This window comes from Molothrus ater, chromosome 13, assembly GCF_012460135.2.
Source record: "Molothrus ater isolate BHLD 08-10-18 breed brown headed cowbird chromosome 13, BPBGC_Mater_1.1, whole genome shotgun sequence".
Taxonomy (NCBI): domain Eukaryota; kingdom Metazoa; phylum Chordata; class Aves; order Passeriformes; family Icteridae; genus Molothrus; species Molothrus ater.
This window is the reverse complement of record NC_050490.2, coordinates 2,431,143-2,444,631: the sequence shown is the minus strand read 5'-3', so window position 1 is coordinate 2,444,631 and position 13,489 is coordinate 2,431,143. Positions and strand designations below refer to the sequence as shown.

At 57.2% G+C, this 13,489-nt stretch overlaps 1 protein-coding gene across 2 annotated transcripts; it reads left to right on the top strand.

The window, feature by feature from the left end:
• The first annotated feature begins 358 nt into the window (after positions 1-358).
• GRAMD2A (GRAM domain containing 2A) lies at positions 359-12,121 on the top strand. 2 transcript variants are annotated; one of them, XM_036390041.2, is made up of 13 exons: positions 359-405; positions 1,019-1,349; positions 3,734-3,847; positions 4,564-4,621; positions 5,845-5,917; positions 5,999-6,102; positions 6,673-6,771; positions 7,672-7,743; positions 8,597-8,659; positions 9,847-10,003; positions 10,268-10,367; positions 10,461-10,568; positions 11,038-12,121. In XM_036390041.2, the coding sequence occupies exons 3-13, from the start codon at positions 3,744-3,746 to the stop codon at positions 11,039-11,041; spliced, it is 942 nt and encodes a 313-aa protein (XP_036245934.1). In that variant the 5' UTR covers positions 359-405; positions 1,019-1,349; positions 3,734-3,743; the 3' UTR covers positions 11,042-12,121. The 2 variants fall into 2 exon arrangements, with proteins under 2 accessions (XP_036245934.1, XP_036245935.1); XM_036390042.2 differs by lacking the exon at positions 359-405 and adding an exon at positions 653-856.
• The last annotated feature ends 1,368 nt before the right edge of the window (positions 12,122-13,489 follow it).

The window sequence follows — 13,489 nt, the reverse complement described above, 5'->3', positions numbered from 1 at the left end:
GAGAGAGCCAGCAGGGGACCTGGTTGACATCCAGGCTGCTTTCCTCGGGAGCTCCGAGTGGCTCCGGCGTGGCCTGAGCCCCGCCCGGGGCGGAGGAAACCCGGAGCTCGCCCGCCGCGGCCCCTTTAAGAGGCTGTACCGCGGTCGCTTTAAGGGCCGGGACCCCGCCAGGCTCCGGCCCTCACGGTGGTGGGCGGGGCCTGCGGGGGCGGGACGCGGTGCTCAGAGTGGCGGAGGCGGGACTGGGCGGTGAGAGCCAATGGGCGGAAGGAAGGGGCGGGGCTCGGCAGCGTGCGGCCAATGGGCAGAGTGGAAGGCGACGGGCGGCCAATGGGCGGGCGCCGTGGCGGCGCGAGGAGGCCGGGGCGCGCGGGGCATGACGGCGGCGCGCGGGGCCGCGCGCAGGTAGCGGGGGGGCTCGAGGGGCTCCGGGCCTGGGGGGGACCCGACACTGAGGGGGGTTGGGGCCGGGAAGGGCCTCGGGGCCGGAGGGTGCCGGGGCCACGTCCCTCCCGCCGCCGTCGAGCCGGTGTTGGCCCTCGGCCTGTCCCAGCCGGCGGCGCCGCGCTGAGGGGAGCGCAGAAACACCGATACCCCTTCGCCCATTCCCTGAAGAGACGGACCGGGTCGGGCCGGGCCGGGGAGAAGTCCCGCCGCTGCCCGCCGGCGACCCGCCGGCTTCGCCTGAGGGGCTCTGAGCGCCGGCGGGGATGGGATCTGCGCCGGGGCTGCCCCGGGCGCGGCCCCGGCGGTGGCCGAGACCCACAGTCCCACCGTGCCCCGCACAGCCCCGTAGGCCGACGGTCGCCTCCCTCCGTGCTCCCTCCGTGCCGCGGGGCGCTCGGAGCGGCTCCCGGTGAGATGAGACCCTCTGACCTGCGGGCATCCCGGGACCCGGGTCTCGGCTCTGTCCCGCCGTGACCCCCGGTTCCCGGGGCGGGGAACACCGGGGACATCGCGGGAGAGACGCGCGGGGCTCCCTCCGGCCTTGACGTCGCGCCTCATTCTCTCCTGCCAGCGCCGCTCGGCTCCGGCCGTTCCTCTCCAGCATCCCGGGGTGGCTCCGCTCCAGCTCCGACACGCGGGACTGAAATGACCTTGGACGCCGGGACCAAGGGCAGCTCGCCGAATCCCGCCCGGGCTCGCTCGGGCCGCGGCCGCCCGCCCGCCGGTGCCTCCCTCCGCCTCTGAGCTTCCTGGGGTTTACGGGGAGGCGGGATCGCTGCCCGGCTCGCTCCGGCCTCCGCCGCGCGTTTCTCCGGCAGCGGGGAAGGAAGGGATCCAGCGAAAATCGCTCGGCGACGGAGGGGCTCGCGCCGGACCTTTTCCAGGCTGGATCCCAGCGCCGCGTAAGGGAAGGGAGACGGCGATCCCGTGGGAGGAGAGGCACCGGGTTTCGCCTGGCGAAACCTCGGGGTTCGGGGAGCCAGTGTGAGCAGGGAGGGGGTGTTAGAAATGGGCAAAGGGGCATCAGTTCGCTGGATTGTTTTCACTTTGCTGGGAACTTCTACATCAACCCTCTCTGCCTCCTCTCAGGAGCACTGAACTCCAACTGGTTTTGTTCCACTTGTATTTTGGGACACTTGGGATGGTGAGTTTACCTCAGGAGCAGTTTGGTGCTGAACAAATTCTTTGAGGAGGGTGACAGTATGAGCTGCTAGAAAGTGTTTTCCTCACTGTGCTGGCACTGGAAGCACCTCTTGGAAGGGAAACCTCCCTGTGCCTGGAGCCCAGCCTTACCCTGTGCTCCCAAACTCTGGATGTGTATTATCCCTGATGCATCTAGGAGCAAGATCTGGACAGAGGAGACAAAGCAGCTCCTGCCATGTCCCTGCTGGGACTGAGGATGCTCCTCACAGCCTCCAGACACCCCCAGAGCATCCCACTGCCAGCACTGTGTCCAGGAGTTGTCCCTGATGGTGGCCATGAGAGGGAGAGAAAACAAGGATGCAGCACTTCCAAGTGCTTTCCAGCCTGTGTGTTTTCTAATTTTAGGGGATTTCTGTGTGTTTGGTGACCTCAGAGGGGTTCTGATGCCTTTGCTGTCCCCGATCCCTGTGTGGTGCCCCTTGGTGTCAGCACCAGTTGGGGATAAATCTGCTCACCCGGATTAAGCAGTGCAGGCGCTTGCGGATTTAAGGGATGACGTGAGGGAAGCCAGAGAGTGCTGAGCTCTGGACAAGGAGGCTCCAGATAGGGTCAGAGCCCCTTTTCAGCATGGGAAAAGGGCAGATGAAGGCTTTGGTGCCTCCATGATAGGAGTTTCAGCCTCAGGGCAGGTTGGCATCCCCTGGCAGAGGATGCCTGAGGAGTCAGGTAGGGAACACACCTTTTGGTGCTATGCCAGAGGATGTTCCTGTTATTTGAGGTGCTTCTTGTTATTTGGTGCTTCTTGTCAGTAAGGTCTCCTTTCCCTTCTTGACACATCCTTTGACCTGAGCTCCTAAAAACCCACAACCTCAGTGTGTCCATCCCATCCCTGCAGTGCTTGGACTCTGGGCTGTGCAGGCAGGTCTTTGCCAACAGTGGCTGTGGGGATCCAGGAGCTATTTCCCAGCCTGTTTCCAACCACACGGCACCAGTGACTTCTGTTTGGTTCTGTGCCCCCATGGATGTGTTACCTGTTGTGGGAGCATTCCCTGTGCCTCCAGCTGGGACTCAGACAGGCTCCATTGCACCTGGACAGTGTTTTGGTCGGGGCTCTGAGGCTGTGGGGATGTGGGAGCTCACACAGCTTCAGCTCTCAGCCCATTGGGCTGGGATCCAGCTGCTGGGATCCAGCACCCCTATCCTGGCTCTTCCTGAGTTGGGGGGATTATTTCCATGGGTTTTTTTCAGATGAGCCCCTCGGAGCAGGAGCAGGATGTGTCTCTGGCAGTACAGGTGGTGAAGGAGGTGCTCTCAGAGTAGAGGAGGTTTGGTTGGCTCCTCGGCCTGGGCTCTGCCGCACTGCCACGGCATCACCCCGCGGGCCCCGGGCTGTGCTCCAGCTCTGCGCCTGTCCCGCCTGCTGCCGCTCATCCTGTCCTGCCGCCGCCCCACCTGCTCTGCCATCACCCCCTGCCTAGTGACCCGAGTGCTTTCCCTGGAATAATTTCCTCTCCATGGCTCTGTGGCTGTTTGCTGGCTCTGCCTTGCCACCGGTCCCCTGGGATCGTGCTCTGCTTGGCTGCCAGTGCCGCAGCAATCCGGTGGTGGTTTGCCGAGGGTGGAAGTGTCACCTTTGTGACCTGCCAGGTGATAACCTGCCTGTGGCGCTGGGCCCGTGTTTACTTTACCTGCTGTGGCTGATAAGCACCTCTGATAACGTTCTCGATGGTAAATAACTGGCTCTGAGGTGCCTGGTGATGGCTCTGCCCTGGGAAGATGGTGTTTGCCGACCAAGAGGAGCAGACCCTGGCTGAAATCCATCCCCACTGGGAATTTTGCAGACATGTGGTTTTTCCCATCCCAACCTCCAGCCCTTAAGGAGAAGAGTCTCTGCTTTGGGAGGGTGTTATCGCAGGGAGCCACAGCAATTTGGCTGCTCTGTTCTGAGCACTGGGGAGTCCCTGGCAGAAAAATGACTTTTTTTTTTATCTCCACGTGACTTGAGAAATAGCAGAAATATTCTTGCCGTCCTTGAGCAGCAGATTCTGACGTCTCTGTGCAGGCTGGGATTGAAGGGAACAGATTTACAGCTCCAGACCCCTTTTCCCCTTTCCCTAGGGGGCTGATGGGTGTCTCCTTGCAGTGCCACGCCGATGCATGAGAAGGCAGCTCCCCTGAAGAGCCCCGAGCCCAGGCACGGTCGTGAGAAGCTGGAGGTGTCCCACAAGCAGAAGAGTTTGGATTCCCTCGACGGCAGGTGAGGAGCAGCATCCCAGGGTCTGTCTGCAGTTGAGTGTTCTCTCTTTTCTGTCCTGCTGTGACTTTCCTGCTGCCTTTGAGCCTTGAATGCTGCCTGCCAGCTGGGGCAGGGCACAGGGGGGGCCCAACTTTGTTTTCTCCCTGAAATATTGTGGGTATAAAAGCAGAGAGGTTCAAGGGGTTTGGGGAAGGGGATGGTATTCCCACTGCTGAGGTTGTTGGTAGGATATTGCTCTCTCCATGGTTTGTCCTTCCATCTGTCTGTGGGATGGACATGGATGGATGTCCCTGTGCACGGCCAAAGCTGAGTCCACCCTCCTGCTCAGGCACATTCCCAAATTCCTGCCTCTGCTTTCCCTTGGGAATCCTTGCCCCAGCTGCCAAAGCTGCACATTTCCAGCTCCCAACCTGTCCTAAGCTGCTGCCAGGTCAACTCTGGGCTCCTTCCCCCAGAGCTGGGGTGTGTGTGAGGTACTTTGTCCTGGTGCCTTCACTGGCTCTCACCAGAGATCAGCCCTCAACAGCCAGTACTGACCCTCAGCAATGCCCAGTGCCACGATGAATCATGGAGACACCAAAAATGTGGCTTCCTTGGGGTCTCTCTTCAGTTCTGTACATTTTTCTGTGTCTCATATTGCAGCACATGTGTTTTGGGGAGTGGATGAGAGACCTGTGGCTCTTTGCTTACCTGGTGATGATTGTTCTTCCTTCCAGCCTCCGCCTGAACGAAGCCCTCAAGGATGAGGACATCAAGAAATGCCACCGGGAAGTGGTAAGCCTTTGGCTTTGGGAATGACCAGGCAGCTTCTGATGTGGGGCAGAGCATTTAATTTCAGGAGACCTGGTGATGGTTTTGTGTGGCCTGTGCTCTGCCTTGCAAACGCTTCCAGGATTTTCCATCTAGAGCAGAAGAGAAAGTGGAAATGTTGACTGAGAGCAGTTAAACTTCTGTCCATTTGAACCTTTTTGCTTGTTCAGATTATGCCCAAACTAGATGGTTTTGGTCCATCTACAGATAAGAGATGTTCTGGAAGAGGAAGGAATGACAGGAAGTGGCATTTTGCCTTTTCCCATGAAGGAAATGGAGGAGAAAAACATTTTTCAATTTCCTCAGAGGCATCAGGGAGGGTGACAGGGCCAGCAGTGGATTTGTGCTAGGAGCAGGGGGTAATGCCCTCCGTGTTCTCCTGGAATGCTCCCACTGGCACCCCCACCATCCCAGCATCCCTCTGGGAGGTGTCTGAGCCAACTGCAGCTGCTGCTGCGCCTTGATCCTCTTAGGGCCAGCTCATCTGGTGACAAGGTGCTCAGAGCAGAGGTGACCTTGTACCTGTGGGCAGGAGGGCTCTGCCTGCGTGGCTGCCACCAACCAGCCTTGCTGTGCCAGCCTTCTCTGCATCCTGGCAGAGCAGCTCCTCCCTTGGTGACAGCCGTGTCCCATGGGAGCATCCCGAGGGCAGGGGGCACAAAGCTGCCTTACAGGACCAGTTGAGCAGATTTATGGAAGGCATTGAAGCGCTTTGGAGCTTTACCTTGGCCACAGGAGCGTTTCAGGGCCGACCTGCCGAGCCTCCTGCGGCGGCTGCCGGCAGGCTTTGAAGTGGCGCCGGGAATATAAATAGCTGGATGGCGCGGCGCGATGGGCGCAAAGCAAGTGCTGTCACCGTGTCCCGGATAAGGGGAGAGGAGGAGGAGGAGGAGAGAAACCGCTGGGCAAAAGAAACTGCCTGCAGATGAGCCTGGCAGAGAACCGGCTCCTCAGCAGCCCCTGTAGCTATTAAGGGAAATGTTCATCTGGGAGGATGGCACAGCCTTCGCCGGGTGCTGGATCATCCAACCTTCCTCTAATCCGTCGGGGCTCCTGTTCCCAGCCCGGTGGGACCCCCCTGCGCCGGTCCCGGGTGCGGGCAGAGGGAGGTTTTCTTGCAGGACAGGAATTTTTGGGTCTCCTTATCGGCAAGGTCACCGGATAACTTTGCTCTGCTTTGCTTTCAGGCTGCTAGCAAGTACAACTCCCAGTACCACAAGCTGTTCAAGGACATCCCGACGGAGGAGAGCGTGCTGAAAGGTGGGTGCCAGGGTGAGGGATGGGCACGGAGGCAGCAGGATCTGGCACAGGCATTGCCACGGTTCTCTCTTTGCCTTGCAGTTTGCTCCTGTGCGCTCCAGAGAGACATCCTCATCCAGGGAAGGCTTTACATCTCCCCCAACTGGCTCTGCTTCTACGCAAACCTTTTTGGGAAGGACATTAAGGTAATGTGGGCACCTGCCCACCCTGGCCTCTCAGGGCTTGTAACCACAGCTTATCCCCTCCTTCACCCAAATCCCACCAAAATCCCCAACAAAAACCTCCAGTAGGAAGGGGAGCACGGCCGTGCCTCCCGCTCTGATGATCTGTGGCATCAGCCTGGGGATACCAAATACTGGTTTGGTTTAAAATTCCCTGATGCAAAACCTCCTTCCAGCCGCAATGGCGCTTGAAGGAAGATCAAAGGTTTTAGGGGGGGTGAGATTTGAATCCCTCTCGGCTTTTCTTCTTGATTTACAATCTGATGTTTCCCCATTAGTCTTGTGGCTGACGGATCTTGGGCAGAGATGACTTCCTTTAAAACTGGGCTGAAGGACTGAATTATTTATATGTGATGCTTTAAACAAATACCTGAAGGAAGCTCGAGGTTTCAGCAAAATTCCCCTGCCAAAAATAACATCCTGCCTTGTTTTTCACCCTCCCTGGGCTTGCATGGGGGGCTCTCCTGGTGGGTCTTAGGGGGGCTGGCTGGATGGTGCTTGTGCTGTGTCCATCCTGGTGTTCCTGCCCTGCAGGTGGTGATCCCAGTGGTGTCTGTACAGCTGATAAAGAAGCACAAGACAGCTCGGCTGCTGCCCAACGGCCTGGCCATCACCACCACTGCCAGCAGAAAGGTAACACCAACACACAGCAGATACCCGGGTCCAAACTGGATGTGGTTTGAGAGCAGTGAATGAAGCAATTCCCATCCCTGGTTAGGAAGTGAGAGTTGCTCTCTGTGCTGGTTGCCAGCCAGGGCAAACACCACAGCTTTGCTTTTGTTCCTGAATTTCACTTTGTTCCTGGACGAAGCAAAGCCCAAGTGAAACTCGGTCGAGCCTGACAAATCCCTGCCAGGCTCACGTAAAACCTTTAAACTCCTTAAACACAAGCAGGGAAAGGGTTTGGGCTGGCATTCAGCCAGAGCTGGTGGAAAACTTGGATACAGGGCTGCGTTTCCAGCTTTTAAATCCTGTTGGATGTTGTTGGCTGCAGTGAGCTGATGTAGTTTGTCCAAGTCCTCGCCTGCCTAGGTGCTGCTGCCAGCACTGTGTGTTGCCTGTCCCTGCCAGGGAGGGGGTTGTTCCTGCAGAATGTTGGGAGGCAGTTATTCCTGTGGAATTTGGGAGGTGGGTTTTAGCAGGGAGTGGCACAGGGCAGGATTTGGGCATTCAAAGCTACTGCATATCACCCAGGGGCTCTATGTCAGGCATGGTGAGTGTGGCCCTGTGTCCCTTCCATCCCTGGGGATGTTTTCTGTAGGTCCTGGCCCCATTTGCTGCTGTGTCCCTCTGGGTTGAGCATGGGAAAGCTGTAGGAACAGCAACTGAGCAAGACTGGCCCCAAAAAAAACTGGTCCAGGTTTTAGCAGGCTGCAAAAATAACAGCAGGGAAGCTCCATAGGGAAATGCCTGTGGGGGCTCCTGAAAACGGGGAGATTCAAGGGCATGATGTCTCTGCCTGTCCCTGCCTGGGGAGAAGTGGAGTCAGGATGGGGGGAAGCTCTCCCAACAGCTCACCTCTCTCTCTTGCAGTACATATTTGTGTCCCTCATCTCTCGTGACAGTGTCTATGATGTCCTGAGGAGAGTCTGCACCCACCTGCAGGTACCCACGCACCCACTCTGTGCCCCACTGTGTGTCCATGGCCCTGAGGCTCTGCACCTGCCCTTTGGGCTGAGCACAGCTCTTCATCACTGCCTCCGAGGCTTTGGACTGCTCCCAAAGCCCTCTCCAGCTCCCAGCATCCTCACTCCTCAGCAAGGGATGGGAAGAGGGGCAGGAGCCATGCCTTGGGCACATCCTAACCCTGTGGGCTTTTCTGGGTCATGGATGAGGCAGAGCTCCGAGTTTCTGCTCTCTCTCAGGGCGTGGGTGTGAATTATTTATAATCTGGTGGTAATACTCGTTCTGCCACTCTGCACATTGATGCCTTTTGCCCAGATCTAAAGTTTTAAGGGGAGGAAGAATGGTACAAAGTTAAAAAAGAATTTAACTTAAGTGAGGGAAGATGTCCATTAGCCCTTGAGCTGGAGAGGATGACTGTGGAGACCTCTTCTCCCTGACTTTGAAGCACATGGGAAGCTGTGCAGGAGCCCTGCCCTGCCCAGGAGGGTGTGTGCCAGCTGTGCCAGGGCAATGATTTGGATGATTCAGCCCTGTTGCCAAACTGAAGGACTTAATCTTTGAAACGTGCTGGGCTCTGCCCAGATGTACCCTTCTTTTTTTTACCCCCAATGTTTTATCCTGTCCATGGAAGCCCTTGGCTCAACCATGGCCCCACCAGGTTTTGTGATGGGAAGCAGTGATGCAGTGCCCTTTTCTCATGCCCCAGAACAGATTATAAGTTCTAGCAGCTGCTCTTCACAGTCTCAGCAGAAAAGCCCAAATTCCATTTTGTGGCTGAGGCTGAAGCAAGAGAGCTGGCACTGTAATGCCCCATCCTTTCCTCCCCATCCAGGTTTCCAGTAAGAAGAGCTTGAGTCTGAAGGAGCTGTCAGAGGAGCCGGACTCTGTGTCACTGGTGAGGGTCAGGGCAGCTCTGGGAGAGGAGAGGAGAGGAGAGGAGAGGAGAGGAGAGGAGAGGAGAGGAGAGGAGAGGAGAGGAGAGGAGAGGAGAGGAGAGGAGAGGAGAGGAGAGGAGAGGAGAGGAGAGGAGAGGAGAGGAGAGACCCCCTGACCTCATGTGGGTGGAGAGGGCCTGCCTGGTGCCCTTGGTGGGTTTGACACTGTCTGGTGGCTGCTCAGAGAGTTGGGAGAGAGCTGGTTCTTCTGTTGGTGCCATCAAAGGGTGCAGGGATGTGCCTGTTGCCATCACAGCTTGTCCTCTGAGACCCTCATCCCAGACTTGGCAGGAGCAGACGGGTCAAGAGGACTGGCTGAGCACAGCCACTGACTCTGTTTATAGGCAGAAAAACTTCAGAGTGATGTGGAAAATGCCACTACTCTGTTCCCTGATGGCTGATGCTGTTCACAGCTGGGAATGTTGGATAACAGGCTGGGAATGTGGCTGAGTTACCCAAAAATCTGCAGGATGAGTAGGGATGATGGGGGGAGAGGGAAACACCTGCTGAACCATGGCATGATCAGGAGCATGGGGGCCGTATCCTGCACCTTTGGAGCAGGGTCTCTTCCATGGCTGCTGGCCCTGAGCCTCGGGCTGGGTGCAGGAGGTGACAGTTGGGGTGCACCAGAGGGTGACAGGTGGGATGTCACCCATGGTCTGGTGACATCCCAGGGGTTAAAGACTCATTTCAAGGGAGTGAATGGTTTGAATCAGGAGTGACCCAGGCTGATCTGGCAGCATCTCCTGGTGCTTTGGTGGGATGCAGCCCTTTGGCAGCTCCAGCCCTGGGAACTCCCTCTCTGTGGCAGCTGCCATGCCATTTGATTTGTTGTCTTTTTGGGGCACTTTTTTTGCCCTATTTGGGGCATGCTGGAGAATTCCAGGTGACTGCTCTGAGCTTCAAGGGTGGAGGAGGCAGCAGCTGGAATTTGGGGCAGGTGTGGGGTGCATGGGCAGGTCCTTCTTTGGTAGTGGGAACCTGCATTCCCATGGAGCCATCATGGAAGACCAGCTCTCCCTCAGGAGGATGTTTTGAATGTGCTGGTGCTCCATGGAGATACTGTAAGGTTTGAGTTTGAATCTGGCCCCACCATATCTGGGGCACTGCTGGTTTCATTCATGGCTCACCAGGACTGTTCCCACAGGAGGTGATCGTCCCCGAGGGTAAGTGGAGGAAGGTGTCACCTACCTCACTGTCACTGTCACTGCCAGATGCCAACTACCAGTGCATCCACCGGACCTCTGTCAGCAGCCTGAGCACCAAGGAGAGCTCCTTCACCTCTGAGGAGCCACTGGTTTCAGGTGAGGGGCATCAGTTTGTGCCTTGCTCCATGTGGGTGATAACCTCCATAAAAGTGTGTTCATCCATTTGCTGCTCTCCTGCAGGGGAATTCTGCCTTACAGATTAGGCTGGGAGTCAGCAATAGAGTCCTGGGGATGGGCTGGGGTCTCCTGGCTGTGGGATCTGAGCCCATGAGGGAGGAATATTTGATGTTTCCTGGTTGCTGGAGGAGCAGGAGCAGCAGCCAAGTGTGGCTGTGCCACTGACTCCGGGTTTGCTTTCAGAAAGTGCAATAAATACCGAGGAGGAGCTGGAGGTGGAGCAGAGCTGTGTGGCAGAGCTGAGACCCTCTGACTACCAGCTCCTGAAGATCTTCATCGTGCTGTAAGTGTGCCAAGGGTGCAGGGAAGCTGGGGGGACACTGGCAATGTCAGTCTCAGTCTCAACTGGGTGTTTGGCTTGTTCCTCTGCTCCCAGCATCTGTCTCCTGGTGGTGTCCTCCTCGTACCTGGCATTCCGCATCTTCCGTCTGGAGCAGCAGCTCTGCTCTCTGAACCGGGATTACCTCTCCCGCGGGCACAGGAGGTGAGGGACCCTCAGGGACATGTTGGGATACACAGTGGAGGGAATGACTGGAGGACTTGAAGGAATGTGGGTGCAAAGAGGAATGGCTCCACTCTGATGTGTCTAAGGAATGCTTTGTCCCTTATCCTGGGCCTGCTGTTGGGCCCAGTGACAGAACCCACAGTGCCATCTCCAGACCAGAGGTGATCCCATCAACTGCTGGTTTGAGTGACTGGGAAGTTTTGCTGTCCCTAAGACTCTGGAGCTTGGGAAGAGGTTTCCTCATAGGTTTGGGCTTGGTTCTCCAGTTGTAGGAAGCACCAGGACATTTCCTTGGAGCTGGGCTGTTCCTGGGGACTAAGGCCATGGGCATCAGCATGGGATGGACAGGGAGGGGAATCTCCTTGGGCTGAGAACATCAGAAGGCACTGGGATGGGATAAGGAGCCTCTGCAGTTACTCATCCCATCTTCCCCACTCCCTGCTTGCAGGTGACCGTTCCCCAGGTGCTGGCTGAGGATGGACACTGAGGTGGTGGCACCCTGCCCACGGCTCCCGGTGCTGTGTCCTCCCAACCGTGGCTGTTACATTTGGTCCGGCTTTCCCTCGGCTGGTAAAATGGGACCAAGTATTTTCTCTCTTCCTTCGGGCACTTGCTCCTGGTGGGACTTTCCAGCCAGTTTCTGGCCACCAGTGCCAACTCCCCATCCCACTGGAAACCTGTTTTCTCCCTGGGACACTGCTGTGCTGTAGCACCGGACAATGGCTCGGGGCTGCCGAGCACTTGGACCTTCCCTTAGGACTTGCTGCTAAGATGGATGCTGGTTTTTATTTCAGGCTTGTTTATTTCTTGTTAAAAGATGACCTTGGGCTCACCAGGAACCCCCAGAAATGTGGATGAGTTGCCACTGCTGCTCTGGGAGAACCCACCTGTTTGTCTCAGTATCCCTGGGAATGTTCCTGGAGGAATGGCCCTGAACATAGGGATCTGTGGGGATGGGGAGAAAGGTCCCACTAGCCCTGTGGGGTGTCATTTATCCCACACACAAGGGAGGGGGTACAGGCCAGGGCTGCCCAGCCCTTCTCTCCTGGAGCACTGGGCTCAGAGGGGGGGATGTGTGTGTGTGTGTGTGTGTGTGTGTGTGAGTGTGTGTGTGTGTGTGTGTGTGTGCATCCCTTGCAAAGCACTTTAAGGTCCCCCAGACCAGGTGTCCTCTCTGGGGTTCACACCTGGCCAGGTGAACTGCTTGCTCCATGAGGACGCTGGAAAGGAGCCCATGGCTGGCACTGGGGAATGTCCCGGGGTGCAGTGTCTGTGCCCTGGCTCGTGTTAACCTTGTCACCACATGGAGCTGAGTGCTGCAGGATCTGTCTCACAGGATTTGTCCCTCAGCCCCCCTTGGAGCACCCTGGGGTGGCAGATGGTACCGGTGTGATTCCTTTCTTTCCTGTTTTTTTGGGAACTACAAGTGCTGACGGGGCCAAATCCCGGCGCCCTGGGGAAGAGCTCGCTGCTCGCTCCGGGCTTGGAACGGCTTTTAAATGGAATTACAATAAACCCAGGATTTTCTAGCACATCACTCTCTCTTACCAGCGTCCTCCACAGCGGTGCTAGGCTGTGAGCCCCAAAACCGGGCACCCCAAAATCTGTGCTGTCCCCGTGTCCCTTCAGGGGCGTGAGTGACATGGGCACAGCCCATCCTCTCATGGGGACAAGGGGACAGGGATGCTCCCGACGGAGGGGCCAAGGCGGTTCTTGCACTAGATGGCAGCAGAGACCGCGGGATGTGACGCGCTGGTGGCAGGGCCACCGTGGGGACAGCGGTGCCGGGGGAGGGAGCTGAGTTTCAGCCCCGCCCAGCTGGGGTGGGCAGGGTGAGCCTTCCTCTTTCTCCTCCTCCTCACTGCACATCCACAACCCAGTTCCACTCCTTTCCCCGGCCTAGACCATGCAGCAAAATGCATGAAACTGGCCTCACTTGGAAACCACGGTGGCACTGGTTAAGTGGGGACAGAGGTGGTGTCACCTGTTCTGGGCGGGATTTAGCAGCCGGGGGTGCCTGGGGGGATGGTCTGGTTTATTCAAAGCCCCGGCATTATGGGGCTCTTGGAGCCTTTGATTCCGTGGGCGACCTGGAGGATGAAAGGCACCATCCTGTCCCTGCCAGGGACTCACCCAGCTCATTTACATGGTGGAAATGGGTTTAGGATTGTTTTTCCAACGAACAAGTTGGTGTTTAATGAGTCCAACCTCAAAGTGGGGCTCTTTGCCACAAAAAGAGGTTTAGAGGTTGAGGACTGGGGGGAGTTTGGTCTGATGGGCCCAGCCTGGTGTTTGTTGGGTCCTCCAACAGCAGGTGTTTGGGGTCCCTGTGCTGAGCCTGAGCCAGGAATGTGGTCTCCTCTCAAGACCCCTTGGTTAAAGCCATTGGTGGGACGAGCCATGGGTGCAGTGACATGGAGGAGGTTTGGAGGAGCACTGGGATGAACCCACAGTGTGCTTTGGGAGGGCTCTGCTGCCAGGATGTGGTTGCAAGGCTCTGGTTTTGTTTCCCATCTGGTGTCTGCCTGCCTGGTTTGGTGCACGTTGGCTGTCCCAATGGCATCCTGCTTGAGCCTATTTGCTTTTCTTTGTGTAAAGAAACGCCACGTAAAAGCTTTGGGTGCAGGGAACATCCCTGGACACTCACCTTGCTGGCCTGGAAACAGCACTGAGGACACAGGGTGGTGCTGGGTGAGCACAGCCCCTGCCCTCACATCCCCCTGCTGTTGCCCATGTCACACCCACCCTCCCATCTCCTGTCTTCCTCCCTCCCCAGCCCAAGCCAATCTAAAAATAGGATTGGGAGATTAAATCAGCCAAGGCAGCTCTGTCAGACGGATGAGTCAGAGCCACCATGCTGTTACACTCTGCACCACAGCATGAGCAGGGACACCAAGGAC

Coding starts and splice junctions, on each gene's coding strand:
- GRAMD2A (XM_036390041.2), top strand. CDS start 3,744: ATGCATGAGAAGGCAGCTCCCCTGAAGAGCCCCGAGCCCAGGCACGGT. Junction 5,918..5,998: donor GGAGGAGAGCGTGCTGAAAG/GTGGGTGCCAGG, acceptor TTTGCCTTGCAG/TTTGCTCCTGTGCGCTCCAG. Junction 8,660..9,846: donor AGCCGGACTCTGTGTCACTG/GTGAGGGTCAGG, acceptor CTGTTCCCACAG/GAGGTGATCGTCCCCGAGGG.